Raw genomic sequence first — 26,453 nt, 5'->3', positions numbered from 1 at the left:
TGCAAGAAAATTTACCAACTTCTCTAACTAAATAAAAACATTCCTCATTTCCAACCATACTAACAACTGTTTTGTTGGGTCATACCTAATACAATTCCTTTAACCTTTTACCACATAACATGACAAACAGATTCTCTAATGCTTTCACACTCCATCCATTGTATATAACACTATCACTATGCAAAAAAGAAAACAAAAGGGAAACACAATGAATAATACAAACTACTTCTATGAGAAAACAAGCATGCCATGGAAAAAGAACACTAGAAAGAGAGCAGCTAAAAACTCGCATGCGAAATGCAGCATGATAAGGATTCCTTGGATTCCTGAATTTTCTCCTATTGAGTTTCTGAAGGGTGTTGCAGAAAGAGTGAAAAAATCTATGTGCTTTTCATCTATGAGAAGATCTTCGAACCGAGTTTCGTCTTCTTCCATGGGAAGATCAAAGAGTATAGGTGTTTCTGTTGATTATTTTAGGACAGCTGCTGTTGAAGATTGCATTGAGTTCTTCCACATCCAATCTTCCTTTTCTAGATCAAATTCTGTAAACATTACTCCTCGAGAAGAATTTACGCGATTTTCTTTCAGAAAGTTTTGATTCATAGAATCTGAACCATTCATGTTGTGTGCTTGCTACAATACATCAGTGTGTATCTTCTTGCATGTGATAAGGTTTGCTGAATAATTATGCTGTGACACCAAAAGGTTATTGTTCAAATGTGTGTGTAATATATGTGTGCTGTGTAAGAGGGTTATATAAATAGTTGGTGCATACTCTGGTACACATCTTATTTGGATATATACCGGTACACTACGGAGGTGGATAATTCTGATAGGTCCACAAATAGTGTTTAATTTAGGAAAATTAATAAACACTATTTGTGAACCTATCAGAGTTGTCCACCTCAACAGGTGTATCGGTACATATTCAAACAACATTTGTACCGAAGAATTCACTTAAATAGTAATTGTTCATGCTTCAAAAGCTCAAAGCTCTCTTGCTTGATAGGGGTACACACTAATGATTAGAGATCTGATATAAAATTATTTGTGTCTACTCTTGACAATCCAAACTTATGAGGAGTTGGTTATGATCAGTTGAAACAGGTAGTTTGAATTTAAATTTGCATCTTTGATTAGATGAAAATTTACATTTTAATAGTGCATATATAGTTGGTTATCACATATGGTTCTATTGGAATTTAATTTACATAACAGGACTACTTATTCTTTTTGGAGTGTAAAATTTGAGCGAGTCTCAACTATTTACAAGTCATAAAAAACAACCTATAAGTCTACATTACACACACTGAATGAATATATAGATTCATCCCCTAAGCAAATTGAGTAATCATCTTCCTTTAATCATTAAGGATTTTTGACAAGCATCAAGTTTGAATGGTTTTACACTGACCATTTTGCTATAGAAGGTAGTGCTAGTGCCAAGATTATCTGAGTTGAACTGTTGTATGTTTGGATTAGTGGCGAGTTTGACAATCACGGGCACTGCATTGTGATTTTGTCGAAGCTGCAAAGAGTAATTTTTGCCAAACATTTACTTCGAATCAAAACTTAAATCAGAAGATTCCATTTTCAAGTCCCTAGAAATTACAGTAACAAGGCTGAAACTTGCCTTGATCCTTTCAAGACATTGGATCTTGTCTTTGATCAAAACTTTTAACATGGTGTAAACTCCATCTAATATTTTGGATATGTCTATAACCATCTATACAAACTGGATTAATAGTAAATTAACTTTCAATATCATTATCAAAACAATAGGCTAGGCTATAACCATTTAATTTATTTTCTTACTTACAGACAACAATATTTCAATAACAAGCTATAAAAGCTAATCACCTGATTTAATAAGATTTAGTTGCAATTAGTAACACACAATTAAACAATATAATCCAAAGTTCGACCGCGAGGTAAATAAAGTCTGACAAAAAATTGTTTCCAACAGGAATCAAACCAAAATGAATAGATTTTGTCATGTAAAATGTAAACATAAAACATATAATATGACTCAACATCAATCATACTTAATTAATAACATAAAACATATATTCATAAGGTCAAGATGTTGAAAACTAGGTTGAAAATACAACAATGCATACATTTAAGATAGGTAAAAAAATGTAAAACAAATATTGCTTTAATTCTTAGCAAACAAGCCTCCAAAACCACCACCCTTTTTCTTTTGTGGCACAGCCACAGTGTTCTTGCGACCATTGCTAGCAGTACCTGTCCCTCCACTCTTCTCTTCCACCTTCTTGAGAATAGGATCAGTTTCAAAAAACTGATCTTCCTTTTGCATTCCACCAAGAATCCAATCTAAAAAACCTTTCTCTTCTTTGCTACTACTAGCACTTGTAGTACCTTTTGTTGCAGTTGCTGCAAAAACTCTAGTAGTTGTTGGAGTAAATGACATGATCAATGAAGCCATTTTGCAATCTTTGAGATTTTTGAACTAATCTTTAGCAGAAAATGGGGTGTGGACAGAATTTGATGAATTTGATCATGATATATAATGTATATCTTTTGTGGCTGGATCTAACAAGTGAATGTGAGCCGTTGGATTGTGTTTTGTATGCTGACATGGAGCTTTATACCACGAGTCCTCCACAAGTGCATTATCTTGATTGTTTTTTATATTTATTTTTGTACATATATGGAAAATTACGGCAAGTTGGAGGTTCATATTCTTAGTTGATGAGGCTATGAGTTTGTGTGGCTAAACTAGATCCATTGACTCTTATACCCCTTTTGGGGTTTTTCTTGTCAAATTATGTATTGGATCATATAAAGATAGGAGTCAGGCCCAATTCATCAAGAAATCGCTTCATGGGTTAAATAATGTGAGAATTTCTTTTGTCACACCCTATATTTTCTTGTGTGTCGTAAGAAATTCTAAAAAGTAGTCTGCTAGTTAACTAGCAAACACAATTTGCTAACTAAGAAATGTTAAATATGCTTGGATCTCATCCCCAAAAGCTAGCTCAAAGGATGAGGTTACCCTCACATATTTATACACTTCACATTCCGGGAACCTAAGCAATGTGGGACTTCAAACAATCTCCAACAGCACATCAACACATTCAACACCCACCCTCACGCCTAGTGTGGTCCTAGGTCAAATGCCCACATTGCAGTTCTTAACCCGGCTCTAATACCATGTTAAATATGCTTGAATCTCATCCCAAAAACTAGCTCAAAGGGTGAGGCTGCCCTCATATATTTATACACTTCACATTCCGGGAACATAAACAATGTGGGACTTCAAACAATCTCCAACAGCACAACAACACATTCAACATGGTGTTGTTGTTGTTGTGTTTGAAGTCTCACATTGCTTATGTTTCCCGGGATGTGAAGTTAATAAATATGTGAGGGGACCCTCACTCTTTGAGCTAGCTTTTGGGGATGAGATCCAAACATATTTAACATGGTATCAGAGTCGGGTTAAGAACTGCAATGTGGGCATTTGACCCAGGACCACGCTAGGCGTGAGGGTGTGTGTTGAATATGTTGGTTGTTGTTGTGTTTGAAGTCTCACATTGCTTAGGTTCTCGGAATGTGAAGTGTATAAATATGTGAAAGCAACTTCACTCTTTGAGCTAGCTTTTGGGGTTGAGATCCATGCATATTTAATAAGAAAAAGATGGATAAATGAGAGAAGAGAGGAAGACAGATGAAAGGCAATATTTATATACTCGAGCGAGACAACCGATTCGTCGATAAGAGGCAACATCTATACAAATACCAATTAAAATAGGCCACTGGTTAAGGACCAAGCCTATGATCACCGGTCATTCGCGCAGTTCAAATTCTAGAACTCGGGCAACTAAAAACACACTTCTAGTTCTAGAACTCAAACGAAGTATTTCAGGGGAGGGGGCAATTTTTTTCTAGCATATGTATACATGTTGGTACATATTTCTTTTTCTCATCTAAAAATCTATTCATAAATTATACATGTAATCTTATAAATTGATTTTGTAATAATAAGTTTGACATATTAAAATACTTAATTCCATTGTACCACAAAAATGAACTTATTCCAATTAGGTCAGTTTTGGACTAACAATTTCTCAAATTCGTCACATAACATTTGTTTCACAAACCGTTTGACAAAAAACAATGTGCAAGTTTTCATAAGAGAAAAAGGAAAAAAATAAAATGATGGGTTGGTGTCATTTATTAGGGAAACGGGGATAAATGAGATTTTTCTCATATGTCTTTTGAGTTTATACATGTTTTTCTCACACGAAACATTGCAAATTTTCAAGTCATTTCCACATTTTTTAGAAAACACATTTTCTCTATCGGGTACACCATCTCTAACTACTAATTGTCTTGCACTTTACACTGTACTGTGAAGTGCTTCACAAGAAGCAAAGCAAAACAGATGAGTTTGGCAAATTTATTAATTGGTTTTGAAAGACACTAAAGTAGTTAGGGGCTATGTGCGTACTTGCTTACACACATGTATATATTTGTTTTATGGGTTTGGTTAGGAATATAAATTAGGAATAATACCTAAGATGAACAATGAAGGATAATAAGAGTCATTATAGTAGTTCTATAAATAAAGGAAGAGTAACTTTGACCTTTTTTTTCCCTTTATTTTTATACTTTAAAACAGTAACACTTTTTTATTTCCTAGTGCTACCATAAGAAATTCATATACTATCATGAATTATAATCAGTGATAAATATTATTACAAACGAAAGTTAATTTAGTTGGTAAGAAGTTGACTCATTTTTCATAAGCAAGGACGTGGGTGCAACTTCCGCTATAAGTTACACCTTGTTGGTATTGGTGATAACTTGTAAGCATCCTTGTGTGAATTTTGAGGTCTTTTTTGACCCTAATGAGCCATCGGGATCCAACACACCTAAATTTTATGTTAAAAAAATGGACTTAGACCTTGTTATGGTTATTATAGCATAAGTGCTTACGATTGAAATATATATATATATATATATATATATATATATATATATATATATATATATATATATATATATTATTGTTACACTGCCCGAACGGATTTGACTCTACCATCCTGAATGAATAAATTTGTTGTTTTAGACAACCAAAATATTTTTAGCATTGCTTCCAGACTAATGATGAGTATTCTTTTTTCCGCTTTTTCAAGCTGATCTTGAGTATTCATACTGTCACTTCAAAAAACTTATGTTGAATATTCTTATCTCTGCCTTTCTAGGCTGATATTTTGAGTATTCTTATTATCACCGCCTCACCTGACAAGTGAAATTTTACTTATATTTTGTCACGGGGAGAAGAGAGTATACAAAAATTATCGAATTGAAAATTTGGTTTACAATGGAGCTGATGATCGAATCCAGGACCTCGTGCATATTGTCCAAACCCCTTACCACTAGATCAAACATAGTGGCTTTTGAATTGAAAATTTGAAATACAATTATTATGTAAGAAAAACACTTAAATGTAATAAATTTTGTCTTTGATTTAATTTGTTGTCCGCATAAAGTTGGGTTGAACTAGCTAGTCTTGTTTTAGAAACTAAATGACTATAAACAGAAATAGTAATAATAAGTCCATGCATGGATGCCTACTTTGTTTAGTATCACACGTACGTACCACTTCTATCAACCAAACAGAGACTAATCACACTATGTAAGACCATAATATTCCCACCAACTTTTCCTAAACTCCATCCCATCCCATTCTTTACATATTTAAACACCAATTATCTCTCCTTAAACTTCAAACCAAACCAAAACCCAAATTTACTTCTTAAAGTTACTCAAACAATACCCACTCACACAAACCATACAATAATAACTATAGTAATACACATTTCATTACTATGATATCTTTTGTTCAGAACAAGATCATGGAAATGGATACAAATGCATTTCCACTTTTTATCACCCTAGCAGCTACACTCTCCGCATACTTATTTTGGTTCCACTTACTCACTCGAAACTTAACCGGTCCAAAAGTTTTCCCATTTTTCGGCAGCCTCCCGGTTCTTTTCATGAACCGAAATCGGGTTCACGACTGGATGACCTCAAACCTAAGCCAAACCGGTGGTTCATCAACTTACCAAACATGTATCCTCCCATTCCCTTTCTTGGCTCGCAAACAAGGCTTCTACACAGTCACAAGCCACCCGAAAAACATCGAACACATACTCCGAACCCGGTTTGACAATTACCCGAAAGGACCCACATGGCAAACCGCTTTCCATGATCTTTTAGGACATGGAATATTCAATAGTGATGGTGACACGTGGCTGGTTCAACGTAAAACCGCTGCACTCGAATTCACAACTCGAACCCTTCGTCAAGCCATGGCTCGTTGGGTGAACCGAACCATAAAAAACCGGTTATGGTGTATTTTAGATAAAGCCGCTAAAGAAAAAAGAACCGTTGATTTACAAGATCTTCTTTTACGGTTAACTTTTGATAACATTTGTGGACTTACTTTCGGTAAAGACCCGGAAACTCTCTCTCCGGATCTACCCGATAACCCGTTTTCTCTTTCTTTTGATAATGCTACTGCAGCTACATTGCAAAGACTACTTTACCCCGGATTCATTTGGAGATTCCAGAAGCTTCTAGACCTCGGTGCTGAAAAGAAACTAAAACAGAGTTTGAAAATCGTTGAAAATTACATGAACGACGCAGTTTCAGCTCGAGAGAAATCTCCCTCCGATGATCTTTTATCGCGGTTTCTGAAAAAGCGCGACGGCAATGGAAAACCGTTTGACACCGGAAAATTGATGCACATTGCGTTGAATTTTGTTCTCGCCGGGAGAGATACTTCATCAGTGGCATTGAGTTGGTTTTTCTGGCTTGTGATGAATCATCCGATCGTCGAGGAGAAGATTTTGGCGGAGTTGACGGAGGTTTTAGCAGAATCTCGCGGTGGAGATTGTAACCGGTGGACGGAAGAGGCGGTGGATTTCGAGGAAGCGGAGAAGCTAGTTTATCTGAAAGCAGCATTGGCTGAGACATTACGATTGTATCCATCTGTGCCGGAGGATTTTAAATATGCGGTGGAGGATGATGTGTTGCCGGACGGTACGGTGGTTCCGGCGGGTTCAACGGTGACGTATTCGATATATTCAGTTGGGAGAATGAAAAGTGTTTGGGGTGAAGATTGCATGGAATTTAAACCGGAGAGATGGCTATCGGTTCAAGGAAACCGGTTCGAACCGCCAAAAGATGGTTATAAGTTTGTGGCTTTTAATGCTGGACCGAGAACTTGTTTGGGGAAAGATTTGGCTTATCTACAAATGAAATCTGTTGCTGCTGCTGTGTTGATTCGTTACCGGCTATTACCGGTTCCCGGTCATAAAGTTCAGCAGAAAATGTCTCTAACACTTTTCATGAAGTATGGGTTACGTGTGTTCTTGTATCCACGTCAGCTTCAGAAACTTGACTCTGCTGTGTCTCATTGATTCGGTCATATGCTGTACAAAGGGCAGTGTGGTCATTTCATTATTATACATGTGTTAATTTGTTTTTTTTTTTGTGACTAAATGTGTTAATTTGTTTGTGTTTCCTTGTTATTGTTATTAAATTATTATTAGTAATAGTAATATTTATTTACGGTTGTTTTTGGGAGGGTATGTTTGTTTGAGGTTGGTGACTTGGTGGAGTCATGGGTGGGTCAACTTTGAGCTTACAGTTTGCTCAACTAAAGTGTACTTTGTTGTTGTTTAAGGTCCAATTCATAGGGACTTTCATATTCATGTTGTTGTTCATCAATAATATATTCATCACACAAATATTATAATTTTTTTTCTTATTTAAGGTAATAACATATGTTTGGTCGTAAATTGTAATATATAGAAGAAAATGATACTTAGCGAAGACACCTATCATGACAATGTCACGATACTTTTTACTGGTACATTTTTCTTTATCTTATTCATTTGTAATCATCTATATTTTTAATGAAGCGCAAGATTTAATGGATGAAATTATTTCTTGAGAAATCCGTGATTACTTTTTTTTTTGTTGCTAGAAATAGCACTACTGAAACCCAAATCCTTGTGAAATGAGTTGATATTTTCCAACTTAATTAACATCAGAGTGACACAAAGTGCCCAATTTATTATTTTGAAACACTAACACACATAAATTATATTCAAGTACTTGTGAATATGTACTATTTTTTCCAACTCTTATTATTTATTAAAATTAATCATTGAAATCACAATTTACCCCGGTAGATAAACTTAGATTTGGTTTTATATGAAGCATTTGACATCCATAGCATCAATTCATAGATGACTGCAGTCTCACTGACACAAAATTACCAATCCTAATCCTATGCTTAGGTGAAGTTGGTTGATCCATAGTAGCTCTTCAACTATATCACAAATCTCATAAATATTGCATATTCACATGCATGGATTGTTTTTAACTAAAACCACTGTTCTTTTGCATATATATGATTGGTCACTGCAAGAAGTTTCAAGCAAAAAGTTTTTAATCACATTCTTTTACGGTCACATTCTGCAACAAAAGGTTACATTGTGCAGCACGGTAAGTATTTGTAATCACAAATATTTGGTGAAGACATGAATAATTTATTATATCTCTTAACATGGAATGGAAGCTTAAAATATTTAGTCTGCACACTGCAATACTAACATTACCAACTTAATTGACCAAAGTCTGCAAGTAAATCAGGTAGATAAGAAAATAGAAAGACAAAAGAAGCTCTATATGAATAATACTACATTGACTACTTTTCTTGATTCATTGTCACAAAATTGATGTGTTGGTTTGGAAATTATATTTACACGTATATGATGTTAATAAAGAAATCACTATAAACTTCCCACCAAATATGGGAAAAAAATAAATAAAGATACATTAAGGATTACATACAGCTAATCCAATTCATCTTTCAAGGCCAACATAGACATTTGCCATCCCTCTGCTCTGCGAAACGCGCTATCCACAAAATTTACCATTTTATCAGACGAGTTCTGATAAAAAGAGAGTTACTTCGTATTTGAACCCGTTTCTCTTCTTGTAGTCCTCTTGTGAGAAAGTACTCAAGATGTATCTACATGTGTTGTGTGACAAAGTATCAATTATCGGTAACAGTATGTTAGTCTATGATCTTTTCACCAGTCGAAAAAAGGTTCCACACCACGGTTCCGACCAAATACAGCCCAACTGAAACCTTGAAAACATCATCCCATGAGCCTGATAACAAGCAAAGAGAATGAACGGTGTCATATCGTCGTTCCAAATACTTCCATGATAATTGACCATTGAGATTTAGTAAGAATAAATTATGAGTAACAAATACTTACCGTGCTGCAGAATGTAACCTGTTGCTGCTGTTCCAAGGACACCAGCAAGTACTCCAGCGGTATTGGATAGACCGAGCAATATCCCCTAAGAATAAATATAGGAAATTAATATTGAAAACTTCTTTCTTTCCCTAAGGACAACAAATTAGCATACAAACAATTTGCTTGTTTTTGCATTCTTATTCTGCATTTCAAAATTATAAAATGCCATGCTACTGAAAGTTTCAGGTAAAGTGAATCCTCTTACAGAATATCGAGGAGCTATATCTTGATGGTTTGAATATAATCCGGACTGAGAGAATGCATCAGTTCCCTATTCAGAAAGAATATGAAACAAGTGAGGAACGAGAAAGGTCAATGGAATGAATGGATTAACCAACAGTAACTAATTTTAAATGATGTTATAGCGAGAAAGAAATGTATAGTTATGCTGTTTTAAAAGAACTTTCAAGACTGCGTCAAAAAAAAAAAAAAAAAAAAACTTTCAAGACACTGTTGTAAAGAAAATTTAATTTTGCTGTAAAAATTGCAAAATATGAAGACCTGGTATGAACTAAATAGTAAATATCATGATAAAAGTTATACAAGTGACACTCTGACTTAGGAACAATGTTGAGGCTATAACAGTGCTATATCGATAGATTAGTGAAATTTGAACAAATCGCTATTGCACTGTTGCGTTGCGGATTTTGAATAAATCGTTATTTTTAGCCATTTGCGATTGACGGCACATTTTAGGAAATTATATTAGCACTAGCACTTTCTCTAAAAACATTTAAGGAGATGCTTAAGAATAGATTTTATGTTAATATGAAAATTCCTTATCAGAATAAGAATGAGAAGCAAACCTGACTGCAAGTCATACACAAAACAGCCATCACAGGAGAATTAATATGGCTCAATTGAGTCAAGAAGAAAGCAGGGCCTAAAAACCCAACTGTTTGCATTATCTGCAAAGAAAAAGTAGAACTATAGTGTGAAGTAATAACCTGGTAGCCGGTAGCAATGGAATTGAGTTCATCAAACAGGAAGTAAAAGCACTAGACTGCTCGATGATTAAGGAACAGATAGGCCAAAGAGATCTGTCTCCAAATTATGTAGAAAACTTTTTTTTTTTGATGAAAAATGTAGAAAACTTTTTGAAGCTAGCTTCAGTAATATTAATGAGTATTTGGAAAACAATTTTGTCATTTCCATTAAAGGCACTAGTGCTAAAAAAATACGAAACTGTTTCCCAACTCCTCATACACAAGGATGTTTGTCAAAAGAATTAATCTGAAGAACTATTTCGACAAGTGTCAGCTACAAGAAAAACTAATAAATAAAAAAGAGTTGAAGGGAGATACCTTGCGGACAGTTGTAACAGATACACCTCGGGTCACAAGAGTGTCTGCAATCCAACCACCAAAATTTGCAGAAATTGCCATCGTAAGCCACGGTAAAACACAAAATAGTCCAGATTCTGTAAGATTGAACTTCAACACCTATGATTATATTTGAAAAAATACCTTTGGTTAACTTTAACAATGTCATTTGCATTCGAAGTATCCAATTAGATTGCAAATAAAAACATTTTGCGTATCAAAAAGTAACAATACTAATTACTAACATTGTTTGTTTCAAAAAAAAAATGTTGGTTAACACGAGTCAAAAACTGAATTCTACTAGCTTCAATCTTGACAGTTTTGAGAATTGAAGCTTGATGAATATATCAGGTAAGATAGTTTCAACAATAGAATGATATGAATAGATGAGATAACAGAACTAAAAGGAAGAGACTAATGTTTTAGGTGAAAGAACAAAGAGGTAATAATATCAATTTTATGTTGTAATTATAAGAGTTTCATGAAAGACAAAAAAAAGCTATAGAAAATAAAAATCAAAAGCATCAGCAAGCAAATAAAAGAACAAAGAAATAGCATCACATTTATGTCACTCAACATACACCAATATCAAGAATCTCCAGATAAAGAATCCTAATAATGGGAATTATAAAAGGAAAAACCAGATATATATATAAAAAAAAAAAGGCCTTCAATTTACCACATCACACAATACTAATCATGCAGAAGAAATGACGATAAAATGGCTTTTGAGAACATGGAATACAGATGAATGATGAGAAAAAAATGATAAACTCGTCACTTATTATATCACCATCTTACCCTCTTCCCTATCCATCCATTAGTATATCAGTAATCAGATGATGCAATAGTTTTAAGTTGTCTTTCCAAAAGTACTTTTTCTTATGCATAGGTAAAGTTAACTTTATCATAGAAATAAACTCATACACAAAAATATTATGAATCTAACTTTGTTCACTTCACATCGGGTACTTAGCAAACATACGGAGAAAAGAAAAGAAAAAAGATTTACTTGGTTATAATATGTTGGCATCCATGTAAGAAGAATGAAAGTTCCCCAGTTGTGACAAAAGTGGGACACTATCAGGGCCCAGACTGGTGGTTTCGACAAAATTAACCCCCAGGGTATTTCCTTCACAGGTTCCTTGGACAAACCGTTTGTAGCAATCAACTTCTTTTCTTCTGGCCGCATTTCAGGATCATCAAGTGGTGAACTATGTGCCTACAGCTCCCGAAACAACATAGAAAATTAGCATGTAAGACAAAAAAAGTTCTACTAAGATAAGGCGAACTTTTTGGAACCAAAAAAAATGTTTGTATTTGGTAGTCAGAAAATACATAAAAAAGAGATCAACTTTGAAATAAAAAGCATTTGTATCAAGAAAGGAACCATCTATGCGAAGGTAATAACTTCACATATGTGAATTCTAACCTTACTAAGCCATATACAAAACCAAACTGTCCCTAGAGAACCAAAGGAGTAAAACACTGATGGCCATCCATACTGATGAATTAGGAAAGGTGAAAAGGCGAGTCCAGTGACTGATCCAAGGTACATGCCACTGTATACCAGAGCTAATGATCTACTTCTCTCTGCCACGGGAACCCATTTCGAAAGAATATTGTTCATCGCCGGCATAGCAACCCCCTAGTAAGATCCAAAAGAAGTAAGCTAATGAAGAAAAAAAAATGCTATCATCATATTGTAACCATCACCAATTATATGAATCAAATCATTACTATAACCAGTGACAATATCGGGTGCAACAAAGAACATTTTAACAGAACGCACCTCACCAATTCCCATGAATGCACGGGCAACTAGAAGAAAAGGCAACCCAAGTTTGGCAGCTACAGGAGTGAGGATTGTGGCAACAGACCACCAAATGACTCCAAATGCTAAAACCTGTTTTCCTCCCACTGTGTCGGCCCATATTCCACCGGCAATCTGCAACAAGTATCTACCGATGCATCAGAGCCATGGCCTGAAGTTCAAACTCATACGAAGATACAAAAAGCTACTAATCAAAATGAAACTGCATTTACCTGAGTTAGAAGGTATCCCCAAAAGAAAGAAGATTGTACTAAACCTACAGTGGTTGGGTTCCAGTTGTACTCTGCCGACATAGGAAGTATAGCAATACTCATATTTACCTGCAAACGCAAAACAGATAGAAGTTTCTAAGAGCTAAAGCCAACCGAATAATCTACTGCAATACTAACCTAATATTCTAAATAATTTTTTTTCCATAATTCCAAATTAACCTGTTCACCAAGTTTTTCAAAACCAATTTTCCTTTACCACAATTATTGTCGCAACATCAAGGTTTTTGATGTCTTTAAACTGCAATTTGACCCTAATTTTTCGCAGTATCAAGAATCGCGATTCGCCACACAATTGCTAGGTAAAACCTTGTTCTCTACCTCAACTTATTCCAAAAAAACCCCTTACTTAAACAACTTGAAAATTATAAAGTTCCCTCTAAGTTAATAAGAATGAAAAACTTATCTCTAATTAGAAACTTCCATAAGGTAAAAACTAAAAACTAATCAATTGCATTCCACTTTAGTTGCTAAGTATGTCAAATAACAGATTATCCCAAAAGCTTAAGCTGTTAGGATAGAGCCACATCAATGGTTTTATATTATTTCTAACACAATACAAGTAATAACTAATAAACTATGCTTGTATACACACATCTTTTTATGTAATGGAGCTGCGATAAATTTAAATTGCACGGCTTGAGAGAGTATTAGAACTTAGTGAGCTGCATATGAAGCATGAACACTCCTCAAATTAGGTGTATCCCGATGTCCGACACATATGATTACATTGAATTATGTCATTTTCTCAATTGTTACTAGTAGTGTCGACATGTCATCTGGTGTCTGTGTGTTTGTATTTCATGGTTAGTTGCTAATGTACTATACTTAGCACTAGACACTTCAAATTGAATGCATGTCTGGTGTCGAGTGACAATAAGACACATTGACATATAGTTAGTTCAATCACTTTCATTTTCTTAAATTATTAACCGTATCTAAGTTTCATTTGCAAATTCTTCATAACATAATTACAACTCCATTCCAATTTCCAACTTTTTTGTATTTTAAATTGATTGATTCATAGAATAGGTTGAAAAAATGGGAAGAAAAAGAAGCATACTCACTCTATCCATGTTACAAAGAAGAAAAGCAGAGAAGCAAAGAATAACAATGACCCATCTCTTAGGGAAAATTTCCCACCATGGTGCTACTTCATCATCTTCTTCTTCTTCTTCCACGTCATCACCAACCAAAGCACGTGCTACTTTCTTATGAATAGCAAGATCCTGATACTTGCTGGAAGGTTCTGGAACTTGCTTCTCGGACTTGACATCCGCCCAGACCTTTCCTCCTCCTCTCCGGCGGGTCAGTAAGTGGAATGGAAACGGAGAAGGTGAATGGTTAGAGAGGAGGATTCTGGAGCGTGATTGTGGTGAGGAAGAAGGTGAAGGTGGAGAGAATGAGAAGAGTAGAGCTCTGCTACTCATCCTGCTGCCGTGGTTGTTATGGTTTCTTCTTCTTCCTCAGCTTGCTTGCTGTTACTGTAACGGTTTGGAGATTTTATTTTGCGATAGATATTTATTTGTACTGGCTCTTGTTTTGACACGTGGAGATTGCATACAAATGTTATAATGAAAAATGAAATTTGTTTATATTGTTTACTCCATCAAATCAAATTCATCCATTTGTCAATCCACCTGCTACTACTTCCTCGAATTTAATTTATATACACCGTCAGTGTAAAACTGTTATTTTACGCATGCATCAAATAATATACTAACACATCATGTATGATGTTTAAAAATACATCATGTGTCACATTTATTAAATGATGAGACTCTAGTCTAATTATAAGATCTGTTTTACAAATATTTCATCTGGTATATTCAATTAGGTACACTCAATTATTAATATATTTGATTCATGACACAAAATTGTGTCAATGTAGAATCCATCTCGCCACGATTTGAGTTCTTAATTACATGAGAGATTTGTTTTGGACAGAATCGTGGTGCGATTTATATAGATAGTTTCCCCTGATTTTGTAGCTTGGATTGCGCCACTATGAAGTTCTATAGAGGCGCGATTTTTCCAGTAAATTGATCATATTTTGTGTTTTTTCTTCAAACTCGTGTACTCTCTTCAATTGAGCTAAATTTCTTATTTTTACCATGTAATTACACCTAAAACTAACACAAATACTATAAACTCACTACTAAAAACCAAACATGACTAAATGTCATCAGTCAACCTTGTTTGAAGCGGACTGCGTCCAATATTTGTTTGTATGCTTCAACTGCATTCATCAATTATGCTATGGTGAAAGCAACCACCATTTGTGCATTACACAATTTTTCAACAAGGTTTAGCCTTTTGATCTTGACCTGGCTAGGAGCTTTCGATAAATATTTTCAAAGATTCAATTTTCTACTCTTTCATATATAGTCTACAATAAAACTGCAGACATTATTTGCTTAATTATCCTCGTTCAAGACTCTTAACATTTTTAATACTAGATCATTAGTTGTGGTAGTATCAATTACAATATAAGAAATCTATAGTACCTGGTAAAATCAAAAATACCCTTGCTTAAGAGTATGACATGTGTCCAAAACAGGGACATTTTGTGTCCAAAATTTATATAACTGAACTAAATGAGCAAGTAACTAAGCCATATTCCAAGCCAACCAAGCCAAAACTTTGTTATGTGAGAGAAAAAGTTGCTTTCCATGAGCCATTTGGTTCCAATAAACTGATTTGGTTAGAATTCAAAAAATTCAGTTTTGATCTTAAATTTAACATGTGACCTACCCATCACACATCACTCTTTTTCCTTTACCCACTTTCACTTCTCCCAATACTGACAAATCTCTATCACTATTTTTTCAAATTAAAAAAACATTTCCCCCTCTTTAGTAATTGAAATTTGATTATATACTCATTCAAAATTTCAATCACTTTCTCATATCTTCTACTTTTTCTGGTTTTTTTATTAATTTCTCTCATCATTAAGTATATTTTCTTTAATATATAATTTATGTTTTGCAAAAAAATTAATAAAAACCCAATGTCAAATTTAAAATACTTTTTGACCCACATTTCCCTCTCATTGTGGAATTCAAATTTTGAATTCAATGCTATATTACCTTCTCTCACCAACATAAATTAGAAACAAATGAACCTCTCTTAATTTTCTCATTCTCTCACAATTCTTTCCTTCATCATCTTTTACTACAATTCTATAATAACTTGATTTTTTGTTTGTTTTGCAGAAAGATTAAAATATATTCATCTCCATCTAACAACAACGCGGGTAAACTCATTTTTTCTCATACTCATTTTAAACTTCTCTTCTCACCTGTTTTATTTGTTCTTGATTTTTCTTACTTCAACTGCATAATCTAAACTTGAATGAATATTTGTTCTTTGCAGGAAAGTTGAAAGTATTTTAGTGATAACATCAAACAAGAACACGTGAAAGTAGAATAGTATAACATTTTTCATGATTGAACAAATTCTACTCAAGATTCATGAACAAATTCTACTTCAAGGTATAATCTTCACACAATTTTATATATTACTTTTTCATCAAAATAATTGTATTAATCCATAAAGGTTATACCAACAATGTATTCACAAGATATGTCACATGGAGAACAAAAAATAATCTAACTTAATTTTTCACAATGATCTGTCACAAGATAGGGAGATGTTGAAAACAGTGGTTTTGCATCAAACAACTTTCAAAGATTCAAGTAACCAAGACCCAAAAATTATTCATGATAAAAACAAAAGATGAACACGGGAAACAAAACACTACCAAGGAAGATCGCGAGAAAAGAAAACACATACCAAGAAAGTGGAAGAATTTGATTTTGATAACATTTCTGAGTGATTATATGGCAGGTATACTATACAACATATTCATATTATTTTATTGTACAATTAACATAATTTTATCTTTTAGTTTCAGATCAAAATTAAATTACAATATTTACAGAGGAAAAAAGATGAATAAAATATAATTAAATCTACAAAATAAAAAGAATAAATCATATATACCGAGTAAAAAAAACCATACAAAACATGGAAAAGTTATCAATTTTATTAGATTTATAAAAATAAAAATAAAAAGTAGATCAAGGGTGTGTAGAAACTAGAAAGAGAAAGAGATATTGGTAATGGTTACACTGATGCAATAAACTTTTTTATTTTGTGGGTCTCAATGACAATGAGCATACAGAAGTACTAATATTCATTTAATATAATCTTATACCTTTGATGTGATTAATCATGTAGGTAGTACTGCACAGTAGATTGCAGTACAGGTGCAGGTTTTGTACCCAAAAAAATGTGCAGGTTGCGTAAGAAATATCATTATTACTGTTTAAATTAAATTAAAATTAGAGTTAATGATAGAATTTGAAACAACCAAACATATTCTAGAAATATTCATATTACAATTGTTCTAAAATGATTGTTCTAAAAATATCTCAAACTGAATTAAAAAAAAAAGATGAGTAAAAGTAAACAAATTTAAATTAAAAAAAAAAGATCAATTAACATTAAATAAGAGGAATAAGAATATATACAGATCCAAAAAGAAACTATATTTTATTTCAGAAACTTTTGTAGAATCTAGAATCTAAAAGGAAACTGAAAAATACCAGATTGGCAAAAGAGAAGAAGATGAAGCCACACCCCAGATCGAAAAAAAATCCAATTACAACATGATGAAGGTCATATATCTGGTATTAAACTCCATTAATGAGTTCATAGTTGACCTGTGATAGAGCTTTGACGGCGGAGCTCCGATGTGAACTTCACAAAGATGAAAAAAAAAAAAAAAAAAGAACGCCAAATAAATTGTTTTTATTTTTTCGTATGTTCAAAGTTTTGATGCAAATATATTTTGTTGTTGGGTTTTGAAAGAAAAAAAAAATTCAACAAAGTAGATCTAGGGTTTTGTAGGTTTTTGAGATTTTTGTTTGATTTTGTGTTTTTTTGGTTTGATTTGGGTTTAAAAAGGTTAAATAAGTGTTTCTGGTTGAATATGGGATTTTTCTAGGGACGGTGGCCGGCCGCCGGAAACAGAGTTGAGAAAGAGTGAAGGAGGGAGTAAGAGAGAGAAAGAAAAATGGAAAATGAAGGATCTGTGAAGAAAAAGTGTATATATACCCAATGTGATCCAATGTGCAAGTGTCCACGGCTGCACACCGTAAGCTTTCCATCATCACCTCAGTTTGAATCCTGGCCCTTTTTATTTTTTTACGCTACTGTGCCCCAGCCTTTTGGTTTGGGCCTACGTTTTGCTATACTTGCATCCCCTGTTTTCAGTTTGCACTCCCCTTACCCGTTTAATTATTTATTTAATTTAAGTCTTTTAGTTTATTTTTATTTCTTCGTTTTGTTTATATATTTTGGTTTTTTCAAACTCAAAGTATAAATAATGCCAAAAAATATAAAAATATCAATTTTATTCTCTATATTGATCTACATACATATCTATAAACTACTAAAAAAATTTAATTTGGTTTCTTTCTTTTTTGTCTCTAATATTGTTATGTATGACAGGAGATGAGAAGATGAAGCCACACCCAAGATCAGGGAACAAGTATCTCCAATTTTTTCATAATCCATTTTTAGACAAATTATACTACTCATTCATGTAATTGATAACAGTTTCAAAATAGCTAACATTTACATTAAATAAATCATATATGGGACAAATATGCTATTAATTCATAGTACTCATACTGATTAAATAAATCTAACTTCGAACAACAATTTTTTTTTAATTTTTATTAATAAAGTGTAATTTATATGAATATAGGCATAACATTACAACTCGTGCGATAGCACAGGTCCCTTAAAATTAATAAAAATTGGTTATTTTATATGGGATGAAGGTATATGGTAATATATGAGTATTTTTCATTTTAAATGTAGTAACATTGTATGATTCAATTAAATTTTTATTTAAACTACAAAGAAAATATCCTTTATACTATAGTAAAATGGAAGGGACGTGAATTCATGGATACACTCCACATCCACATGTTCATGCATATGCTAAGGCTAGCTATCTATACTAAAGTATGGATATTGTATTATTTTATTTCTAATATATTGCAAAGACAGAAACAATATATAATGGGTATTTGGACAAAATATTCTAACACATGGTAAAAATTATAATATTGTATTATTGTTTTTTATAAAAATTTTAAAAATTTCATAATATCATATATACTGATAACAACCTCAAAATAATTATCATATATACTAAATAAATCATACATGAGACAAATTATGCTACTAATTCATGAAACTCATAACAATCTCAAAATAACTATCTTATATACTAAATAAATCATACATGAGACAAATTATACTACTGATTCATATAACTCATAACAATATCAAAATAACAATCACATATATTAAATAAATCATACATGAGACAAATTATGCTACTGATTAATGAGCTCATAACAATCTCAAAATAACTATCATATATATATACTAAATAAATCTTACATGAGACGAAATATGTTACTGATTCATATAACTCATAACAATATCAAAATAACAATCATATATAATAAATAAATCATCCATGGGACAAATTATGCTACTGATTCATATAACTCATAACAATATCAAAATAATAATCATATATATTAAATAAATCATACATGAGACAAATTATGCTACTGATTCATGAAACTCATAACAATCTCAAAATAACTATCATATATACTAAATAAATCATACATGGGACAAATTATGTATATAATTGATTAAATAAATTTAACTTTAAAAACATTTTTCAAGTAATGTTAACCATCTTTTAATTAATCATATTACTTTAACTATTAATGAATATATACTCTTATTACTTTTTAAAAGTTGACTTAGCAAAGTGTAACTTAAAAAATATACGCGTAACGTTACGACCCGTGCGATAGCACGGGTATTATGCTAGTTATACATAGTAAAAACTATTATGGTGTCCTAAAGGCCTCCTTTGGAAAGTCCTTAAAATCCTCTTATTTTTTCCACTAAATTACAAATATTTAAAAATTAAGTATAAACTCACTGCATTGGTATTGACTTGGGACCTGAGAGTGTACTCCTCTTGAGGTCTGAGGTTCGATTCTCTCTGGCGCCAATTCGGGTGGACTAATTTAGCTTCTTCAAAAAAAATTAAATATTAAGTATAATTGTTAATGAGGTAAGATAAGAGCGGGTAGAGGATGACATTGCAACTTCGTAGGGGTGATGGAGTTATTCTTATGTGGTCATAAGACCAAGAAATTAAATTTGATCACACACTCAAAACACAACAAATAATTTAATCATTTAAAAAATTATATATTATTTTATTATTACTTTTTCTACATTTACTTTTCTTGTGTGTGTGACCAAGAATGTGGTCCAAATTTTTGGATCGATGGAAGAATATCTCGGGGTAATGTATCTATAAGGACTTCAATGCTCAAATCAGTGACAATTTTAAGAGAGATCGATGATGATTTAACCAATATGAATGTTTTTATTGGTGAGGTGTTAGTGAGAGTCATGCACAACAACAATAGTCACATCGCTTACTTATTGTGTATTTTGAATAAAGTGTGAAATGAGGTTAAATAACTTGTAAAAAATCATTCAAAACACGGGGTGTTCGAGAGTTCGATTGGGCCAATTTTAGTTAAATTTGTTACCCGATCCAATCATAGTTAATGGTTGGATGAAAAATCTGTAATTTTTGGGTCAATTGGTCATTACATATAAATATTTAAAAAAAAATCAAAAATATATAGTTAATTGACGTACAATTACATGAAAGTTCAAAATGTAGACTAAGTTTTACTATTTAAAATTTAAACACTTAAAATTACATGAAACACTACAAGTATATTTTCAAAATTTAAGATTTTAACATATAAAATTCTTAAAAACTTTGAAATGGAATATTTGTGATTGTCTTAAAGAAGATTAAAACTTTTTTAAAACAGCGATTTGAATCCGGTATCTCTTTTATAAATTGTTTTTTAAATAAAAAAGTTGAATAACACAACTCAAACACTATATCTAAATAAAAATAGTCACAACATTTATTTTGGGTAAACAATAATCATTTATCTCCCTACAACTTTCAAAGAAGAGAGGTAAATAAGAGTACATAAACTCTTAAATAGCAGTTCTAAATTCATCTTGAACTTTAACTATAGCATAACATATCATGACAACATACAAAATAGAGTATTCAACAACATAAATTCCACAAAGCATCTAATACAATTAAAATATTTCAAATACATAACTAAATGCATAAAAGTAAGATTAACAACCTGATCACTAAGATTGGAATGAATTTTCACAGGGCCTTGAGATCATACTTGTTGGATGGACAATTGGCATATTTTGATTTGAAGCAGGAAAATTCTGTTGTCTAATTATGTTGAATACATTGTCAACCTTGGAAACCATATTTCTATTTAAGATACAACTATTATTGCTGACATTTCCATTTTCATTAGAGATCTTAGCTCCAAAAAGATTTATTTCCTTTTCAGCATTATCATAAACTGATGTGTGCATAAGAGCAGCTGCAAAGGCTTGATAACTGTTATTGATGAAAATGTTTTTGTCCACAACATTTGAAATGGTGTTGATACTTCTTTTTTGTTGACTTTCACTATCTTGAATAGTCAATGACTTATTAACAATATTCAAATTGTTTGCATTTGAAGGTTGTTGAAACTTTAGGCCTTCTAGTTTTTTTGCTGCAACCTTTTGGGCTATTGGTCCACAATCTTTCACAAATCTTAGAAGACTATCTTTGTAATTGATGGGACTTAACTGCCAATACAAAGCATCATAAATTAATGTTTATAGCTTAGATTTTAGAATTGAAACTCTTGGCAAGCATAAATTATTTTGAATATTTTCGAGTAATATTTCTCCAGATGTAAGAAGCTCTCTGACCTAATTGTTTATAGATCTCCCACTTATTCTTGAAAGAAAAAAAAAAACATAACTTACTTGAATGTTGAGCCTTGGAGCAGTTATAAATTCTGAATTCAACGACCTGTTACATGCAGGCCAATACATGAGCCTCTTTTCAGTTTCAGAAACCTTTCCTCCTATGTAAATGAAAGACAAAAAGAAAACATTAAGTAGTTGTTCTTGTTAGAATTAGAGATACACAAATAGGCAGAATTCAAAATAGTGAAAGTCCCAAATTTTTCAGCCAAAATAGGCAGAAACCTTTCCTCCTATTTTCCAGCCGATTCTTTCAAAACAGCACGAGAAAGATCCAACAAAATAATTCAAAATACCCAACACTAGCAATCAAACACACAATATTCCCAAATTTTTGGGAACTCGGCAGCGGAATAATGACATACGATCTAAGGAGGATCGAAACAAGCTCTCGATACCATGTTATACTTTTCCCACCAAACCTGCTTGTTGATTCAAGTGCAAAGAAAGTTTCTATGCCCATGGAATAACAAAAACAAAACAATACGGCAAAAATCAAAACCACAAAGCAAGATGCACCTTATTGAAAGAAGATGAAAGAGAAACTGAATATTGAATTTTCATTTTCTTGTATTGAACTGAATTAGTTACAGGCAGTTACAAGTTCCTCATTTATAGTAGATGGAACTATGACCTGCTATAGCAGGTTCTATCCTAATTGTGACTGCCAGCTGTCCATTAATTGCCAGCTGTCATAACTGCCTAATTACACATAGAGTAAGCTTTGACTCAGCTAATTACACATAGAGTAAACTTTAACTAAGCTATATTTATAATCTGTTGATGTATCTCTAATACCCCCCCCCCCCACAAGCTCAAGGTGGGTGAGAGGAGGAGCCCACATTGAGCTTGGGTCTGAGAGCAAGAAACTTAGCAGAGGAAAGGGGTTTGGTGAATAGATCGGCCCACTGGTCAGTGCCAGGAATGTGTACCACCTGAAGCTGCTTAGCAAGGACCTTCTCTCGGACAAAGAAAAGATCAATCTCCATATGTTTTGTACGAGCATGAAGAACAGGATTGTGTGCGAGAGCAACTGTCGATTGATTATCACATAACACAAGGGGAGTGGTGGAAGGCACAAGCAATTCCTGAAGCAAGGTTTGAATCCATAAGATCTCAGCAGTGACATGAGCAAGGCTTCGATATTCAGCCTCTGCACTAGATCTGGCCACAACTGGCTGCTTACGAGACCACCAAGAGACAAGGTTGGGACCAAAATACACAGCAGCACCAGAGGTACTTCTTCGATCATCAGGGTCAGAAGCCCAATCAGCATCACAAAAGGCCTTGATGGAAGGAGGCTGGTGAGAAGAGAGAGGGTGTAGGCGCAGATGGTGATCCATAGTGCCCTTAAGATAACGCAAAATGCGTTTCACTGCAGTCCAATGAGATTCTAATGGATGGGACATGAACTGACAAACTTTGTTAACAGAGTAAGATATTTCTGGCCTGGTGATGGTGGCATATTGTAGAGCACCCACTACAGACCTATACATGAACGGATCAGCTAAGGCATTAGAACCAAGTTTGCTGAGCTTGCAAGAGGACTGCATAGGGGTGGAGACAGGGCTGCAGTTAAGCATTTTGGTCCTTGTGAGAATGTCTCTAATGTACTTGGATTGATTGAGAGCAAGAGACCCATCAGGCAGTGACTTAACCTCAATCCCAAGAAAATAGTCCAGATCACCCAGATGCTTGAGAGAGAATGCTTGATTAAGTTGAGTAATAAATGACTGGATGAGAGAGGGAGATGTACCAGTGAGAATAATATCATCCACATAAACAAGGAAATAGAGAACATGACCGGAAGCTGAGTAAATGAACAGGGACGGGTCACATCTGCTAGCTTTGAAACCCAACTTTAATAGAGTAGCTTGCAGTTTCTCAAACCATTGCCTAGGGGCCTGCTTGAGGCCATAGAGAGCTTTATTGAGCTTGCAAACCAGAGAAGAGTCACCTTGTTCAAAACCTTGCGGTTGTTGCATATAGACCTCTTCAGTAAGATGCCCATTAAGGAAGGCATTGTTGACATCCAGCTGTTGTAAGGACCATTTTTGTGTGATGGCAAGGGTGAGAATCAGCCGGATAGTAACGGGCTTCACAACTGGGGAGAATGTCTCAGTGAAGTCAATCCCTTGTCGTTGGTGAAAACCTTTGGCAACTAAGCGTGCTTTATACTTGTTGAGAGTGCCATCAGAATTTTGTTTAACACGAAAAACCCATTTGCAGCCAATTGAAGATCTATCAGACGGTAAAGGCACTAGTGTCCAAGTGTTATTGGCCAATAAGGCATCATATTCAGCTTGCATTGCAGTTTTCCATTCAGGCACCTGAAGAGCTTGTTTAACAGATGCAGGCTCAATGTGAGTAAGAAGTAATCTGGGCTCAAGACGAGGCTGTGTAAAACCATCTTTGGCTCTTGTGAGCATGGGATGTAGATTAGATGGTTTGTGGACAACTGGTTTAGCTTTAGGAGGGATAGGGGGAGCATTGGGAGGTGACAGTGACTCAGGAGATGTGACAGGAGGAGAGGTGGGAGATACAACTGGTGAACTAGCAGAAGGTGGGGGACTATTGGGTATTGAAGGGCTTGGTGAAGAGGTAGGTGAAGGACTGTGAGATGGATGGTGGACCAATGGTGATAAAGTAACTGCAGAGGACTTTGAGGGGACAGCAGAGTGAGGAGAAGTAAAAAGATCAATAAAGGGAAAACGTGACTCATTAAAAATGACATCCTTGGAAATAAAAAGTCTACCATTAGGTGAAAGACACCGGTACCCTTTATGAGAGGGGGAATATCCTAGAAAGAGACACTCATGAGACCTATAGTCAAGTTTATGGGTGTTGTAGGGCCTGAGGAGAGGAAAGCAGGCACAACCAAAAACTTTGAGAAATTTATAATCAGGGTCTTGATGAAATAAAAGTGTATAGGGTATTTTAAAATCCAAGGGTGCAGAGGGAAGTCTATTGATGAGGTAGACAGCTGTGAGAAAAGCATAGTCCCAATAGGAAAGAGGTAAAGAAGCTTGACTAAGTAAAGTGAGGCCAAGATCCACAATGTGTCGATGTTTCCGCTCAACAACCCCATTTTGATGATGAGTGTGAGGACAAATCAATCTGTGTATAACCCCCAGGTCTTTGAGAAACTTAGTGAAAGGTCTGAACTCCCCTCCCCAATCAGTTTGAAGTGCTTTAAGGGAGTGACCAAATTGTAACTCTACCATAGCTTTGAATTGTTTAAATATAATGAACGCATCAGACTTGGATTTAAGCAAATAAATCCAAGTGAACCGAGAGTATGCATCTACAAAGGTTATATAGTAGTTGTAGCCTAGGGTAGATGGTTGAGGAGATGGTCCCCACAGGTCACTGAAGACCAATTCAAGAGGATGAGTGTATTGAGTGTGTGAGGGTAATGAATGTAACTTGTGGGCTTTACCCATGCAACATGCTGTACAAAAAGTAGAAACATCTTTATTAGAATTGAAAGGAATCTTACAATGCTGAAGTACAAGCTTAAGAGTATTACTATGAGGATGTCCTAGGCGTAGATGCCACATATATTGACTATTCTGTGTAATACACACAGGATTATTTGCAACAGTAAGAGAATTAACAGAAGGAAATTTAGCAACAGACATGGAACTATTAGAAGAAAGAGACTTAGGTACTAGGGGAGGCTTGCCAGTATGCAGCCTAATAGCTTGGAACTCATAAAGACCATCAGATCCAACTTGACCTTGGAGAAGAGTAGCATTATTTGCCTGTGATTTTACAAGACACTCATTAGACGTAAAAACAAAGTAGACAGAGTTATCTTTACAGAATTGAGAGACACTAATGAGGTTCTTAGTGATGTGAGGTACATGTAGTAAATTATTGAGTGTAAGGTTTAGGTGAGGGTGTGTAGGGGAAGGAAAAGTGCTTGAACCAGAAGAGAGAATAGGCAAACCTTGACCATTTCCTATGTAAATTTGATCGTGACCTTCAAAAGGTGTGAGTTGCTGCAAGTTCCGTGAGTCACCAGTGACATGAAACGACGCTCCAGAGTCAGGGAACCATGAGTTGGAGGTGGATGGTGCAGCATTGGTAAGGAATGCACTAGGTGGAGCCATAGTTAACTGAGCTTGAGCTGGTGGACGCATCCATGTGTTTTGAGGAGGAAAAGGTGCATAGCCAAAGGCTTGAGGTGGAGCATTACCATAGGGATTACCATAGGGATTACCATAGGGATTTCCATAGCGAGGCTGAGGCACAGGTGGTGCAGGATTGCCTTGAAACTGCTGATTGAAACGATGCCAGCAATTGAGAGCAGAGTGACCAAACTTAGCACAAACCTGACACTGCAGATCAGAGTTCCGACCTCTACCACGGCCTCCACGGCCGCCACGGCCACCGCGTCCACCACGACTGCCGCGGAAGGAGTTGTAATCCGGTTCAGGAGACGGCGGGGGAGGTGATTCAGTAGGAGTTTCGTTGGAATCACCATTGGTCACATGTGCAGTAGAGCTGGAAGCATGAGTTAGGTTAAGCGACGCAACATCAGAAATTACACGCTTCTTGAACTTTTCCATACGTAACTCATGAGCAAGGAGAAGGACCTCAACTTCATCAAGATCAATTGCATCAAAACGTCCTTCAATAACAGAAACTACCG

General features: G+C 34.4%; 3 protein-coding genes and 1 long non-coding RNA gene across 5 annotated transcripts; 2 read left to right on the top strand and 2 right to left on the bottom strand.

Moving 5' to 3' along the window:
- Positions 1–2,025: 2,025 nt before the first annotated feature.
- LOC123914088 lies at positions 2,026–2,523 on the bottom strand. Its single transcript, XM_045965082.1, has one exon. It carries the CDS (start codon positions 2,447–2,449, stop codon positions 2,159–2,161), a length of 291 nt encoding a protein of 96 aa, XP_045821038.1. The 5' UTR covers positions 2,450–2,523; the 3' UTR covers positions 2,026–2,158.
- A 3,236-nt stretch (positions 2,524–5,759) lies between these two features.
- Positions 5,760–7,798, top strand: LOC123918067 (cytochrome P450 86A1-like). Its single transcript, XM_045970006.1, has one exon. It carries the CDS (start codon positions 5,862–5,864, stop codon positions 7,458–7,460), a length of 1,599 nt encoding a protein of 532 aa, XP_045825962.1. The 5' UTR covers positions 5,760–5,861; the 3' UTR covers positions 7,461–7,798.
- A 939-nt stretch (positions 7,799–8,737) lies between these two features.
- On the bottom strand, positions 8,738–14,366 carry LOC123914364 (sodium-dependent phosphate transport protein 1, chloroplastic-like). Of its 2 annotated transcripts, XM_045965485.1 has the most exons (10): positions 13,870–14,366; positions 12,746–12,853; positions 12,492–12,647; positions 12,132–12,347; positions 11,712–11,921; positions 10,682–10,819; positions 10,184–10,285; positions 9,583–9,648; positions 9,336–9,420; positions 8,738–9,225 (listed from the first exon to the last, which is right to left on the bottom strand). In XM_045965485.1, the coding sequence occupies exons 1-10, from the start codon at positions 14,230–14,232 to the stop codon at positions 9,128–9,130; spliced, it is 1,542 nt and encodes a 513-aa protein (XP_045821441.1). In that variant the 5' UTR covers positions 14,233–14,366; the 3' UTR covers positions 8,738–9,127. The 2 variants fall into 2 exon arrangements, 1 of the variants encoding a protein (XP_045821441.1); XR_006811817.1 differs by lacking the exon at positions 8,738–9,225 and having other exon boundaries at positions 9,345–9,420; positions 10,184–10,304; positions 13,870–14,321.
- Positions 14,367–15,930: 1,564 nt separating this feature from the next.
- Positions 15,931–18,521, top strand: LOC123916432. The gene is made up of 5 exons (XR_006812142.1): positions 15,931–16,058; positions 16,178–16,296; positions 16,447–16,651; positions 17,814–17,963; positions 18,320–18,521. It is a non-coding gene; the product is annotated as an uncharacterized LOC123916432 (long non-coding RNA).
- Positions 18,522–26,453: the final 7,932 nt, after the last annotated feature.

The sequence above is a fragment of the Trifolium pratense genome, linkage group LG3, assembly GCF_020283565.1.
Source record: "Trifolium pratense cultivar HEN17-A07 linkage group LG3, ARS_RC_1.1, whole genome shotgun sequence".
Taxonomy (NCBI): domain Eukaryota; kingdom Viridiplantae; phylum Streptophyta; class Magnoliopsida; order Fabales; family Fabaceae; genus Trifolium; species Trifolium pratense.
The sequence above is the reverse complement of the archived record's forward strand: the minus strand, read 5'-3'. Positions and strand labels throughout refer to the sequence as shown.

Bases quoted from the DNA above. Each gene is read 5' to 3' on its own strand.
- LOC123914088 (XM_045965082.1), bottom strand. From the start codon at position 2,449: ATGGCTTCATTGATCATGTCATTTACTCCAACAACTACTAGAGTTTTT.
- LOC123918067 (XM_045970006.1), top strand. From the start codon at position 5,862: ATGATATCTTTTGTTCAGAACAAGATCATGGAAATGGATACAAATGCA.
- LOC123914364 (XM_045965485.1), bottom strand. From the start codon at position 14,232: ATGAGTAGCAGAGCTCTACTCTTCTCATTCTCTCCACCTTCACCTTCT. The intron at 12,348-12,491 runs GTGCGTTCTGTT...GGATCTTACTAG, and splicing joins CATTCATGGGAATTGGTGAG to GGGGTTGCTATGCCGGCGAT. The intron at 11,922-12,131 runs GTTAGAATTCAC...CGGGAGCTGTAG, and splicing joins TTTGTATATGGCTTAGTAAG to GCACATAGTTCACCACTTGA.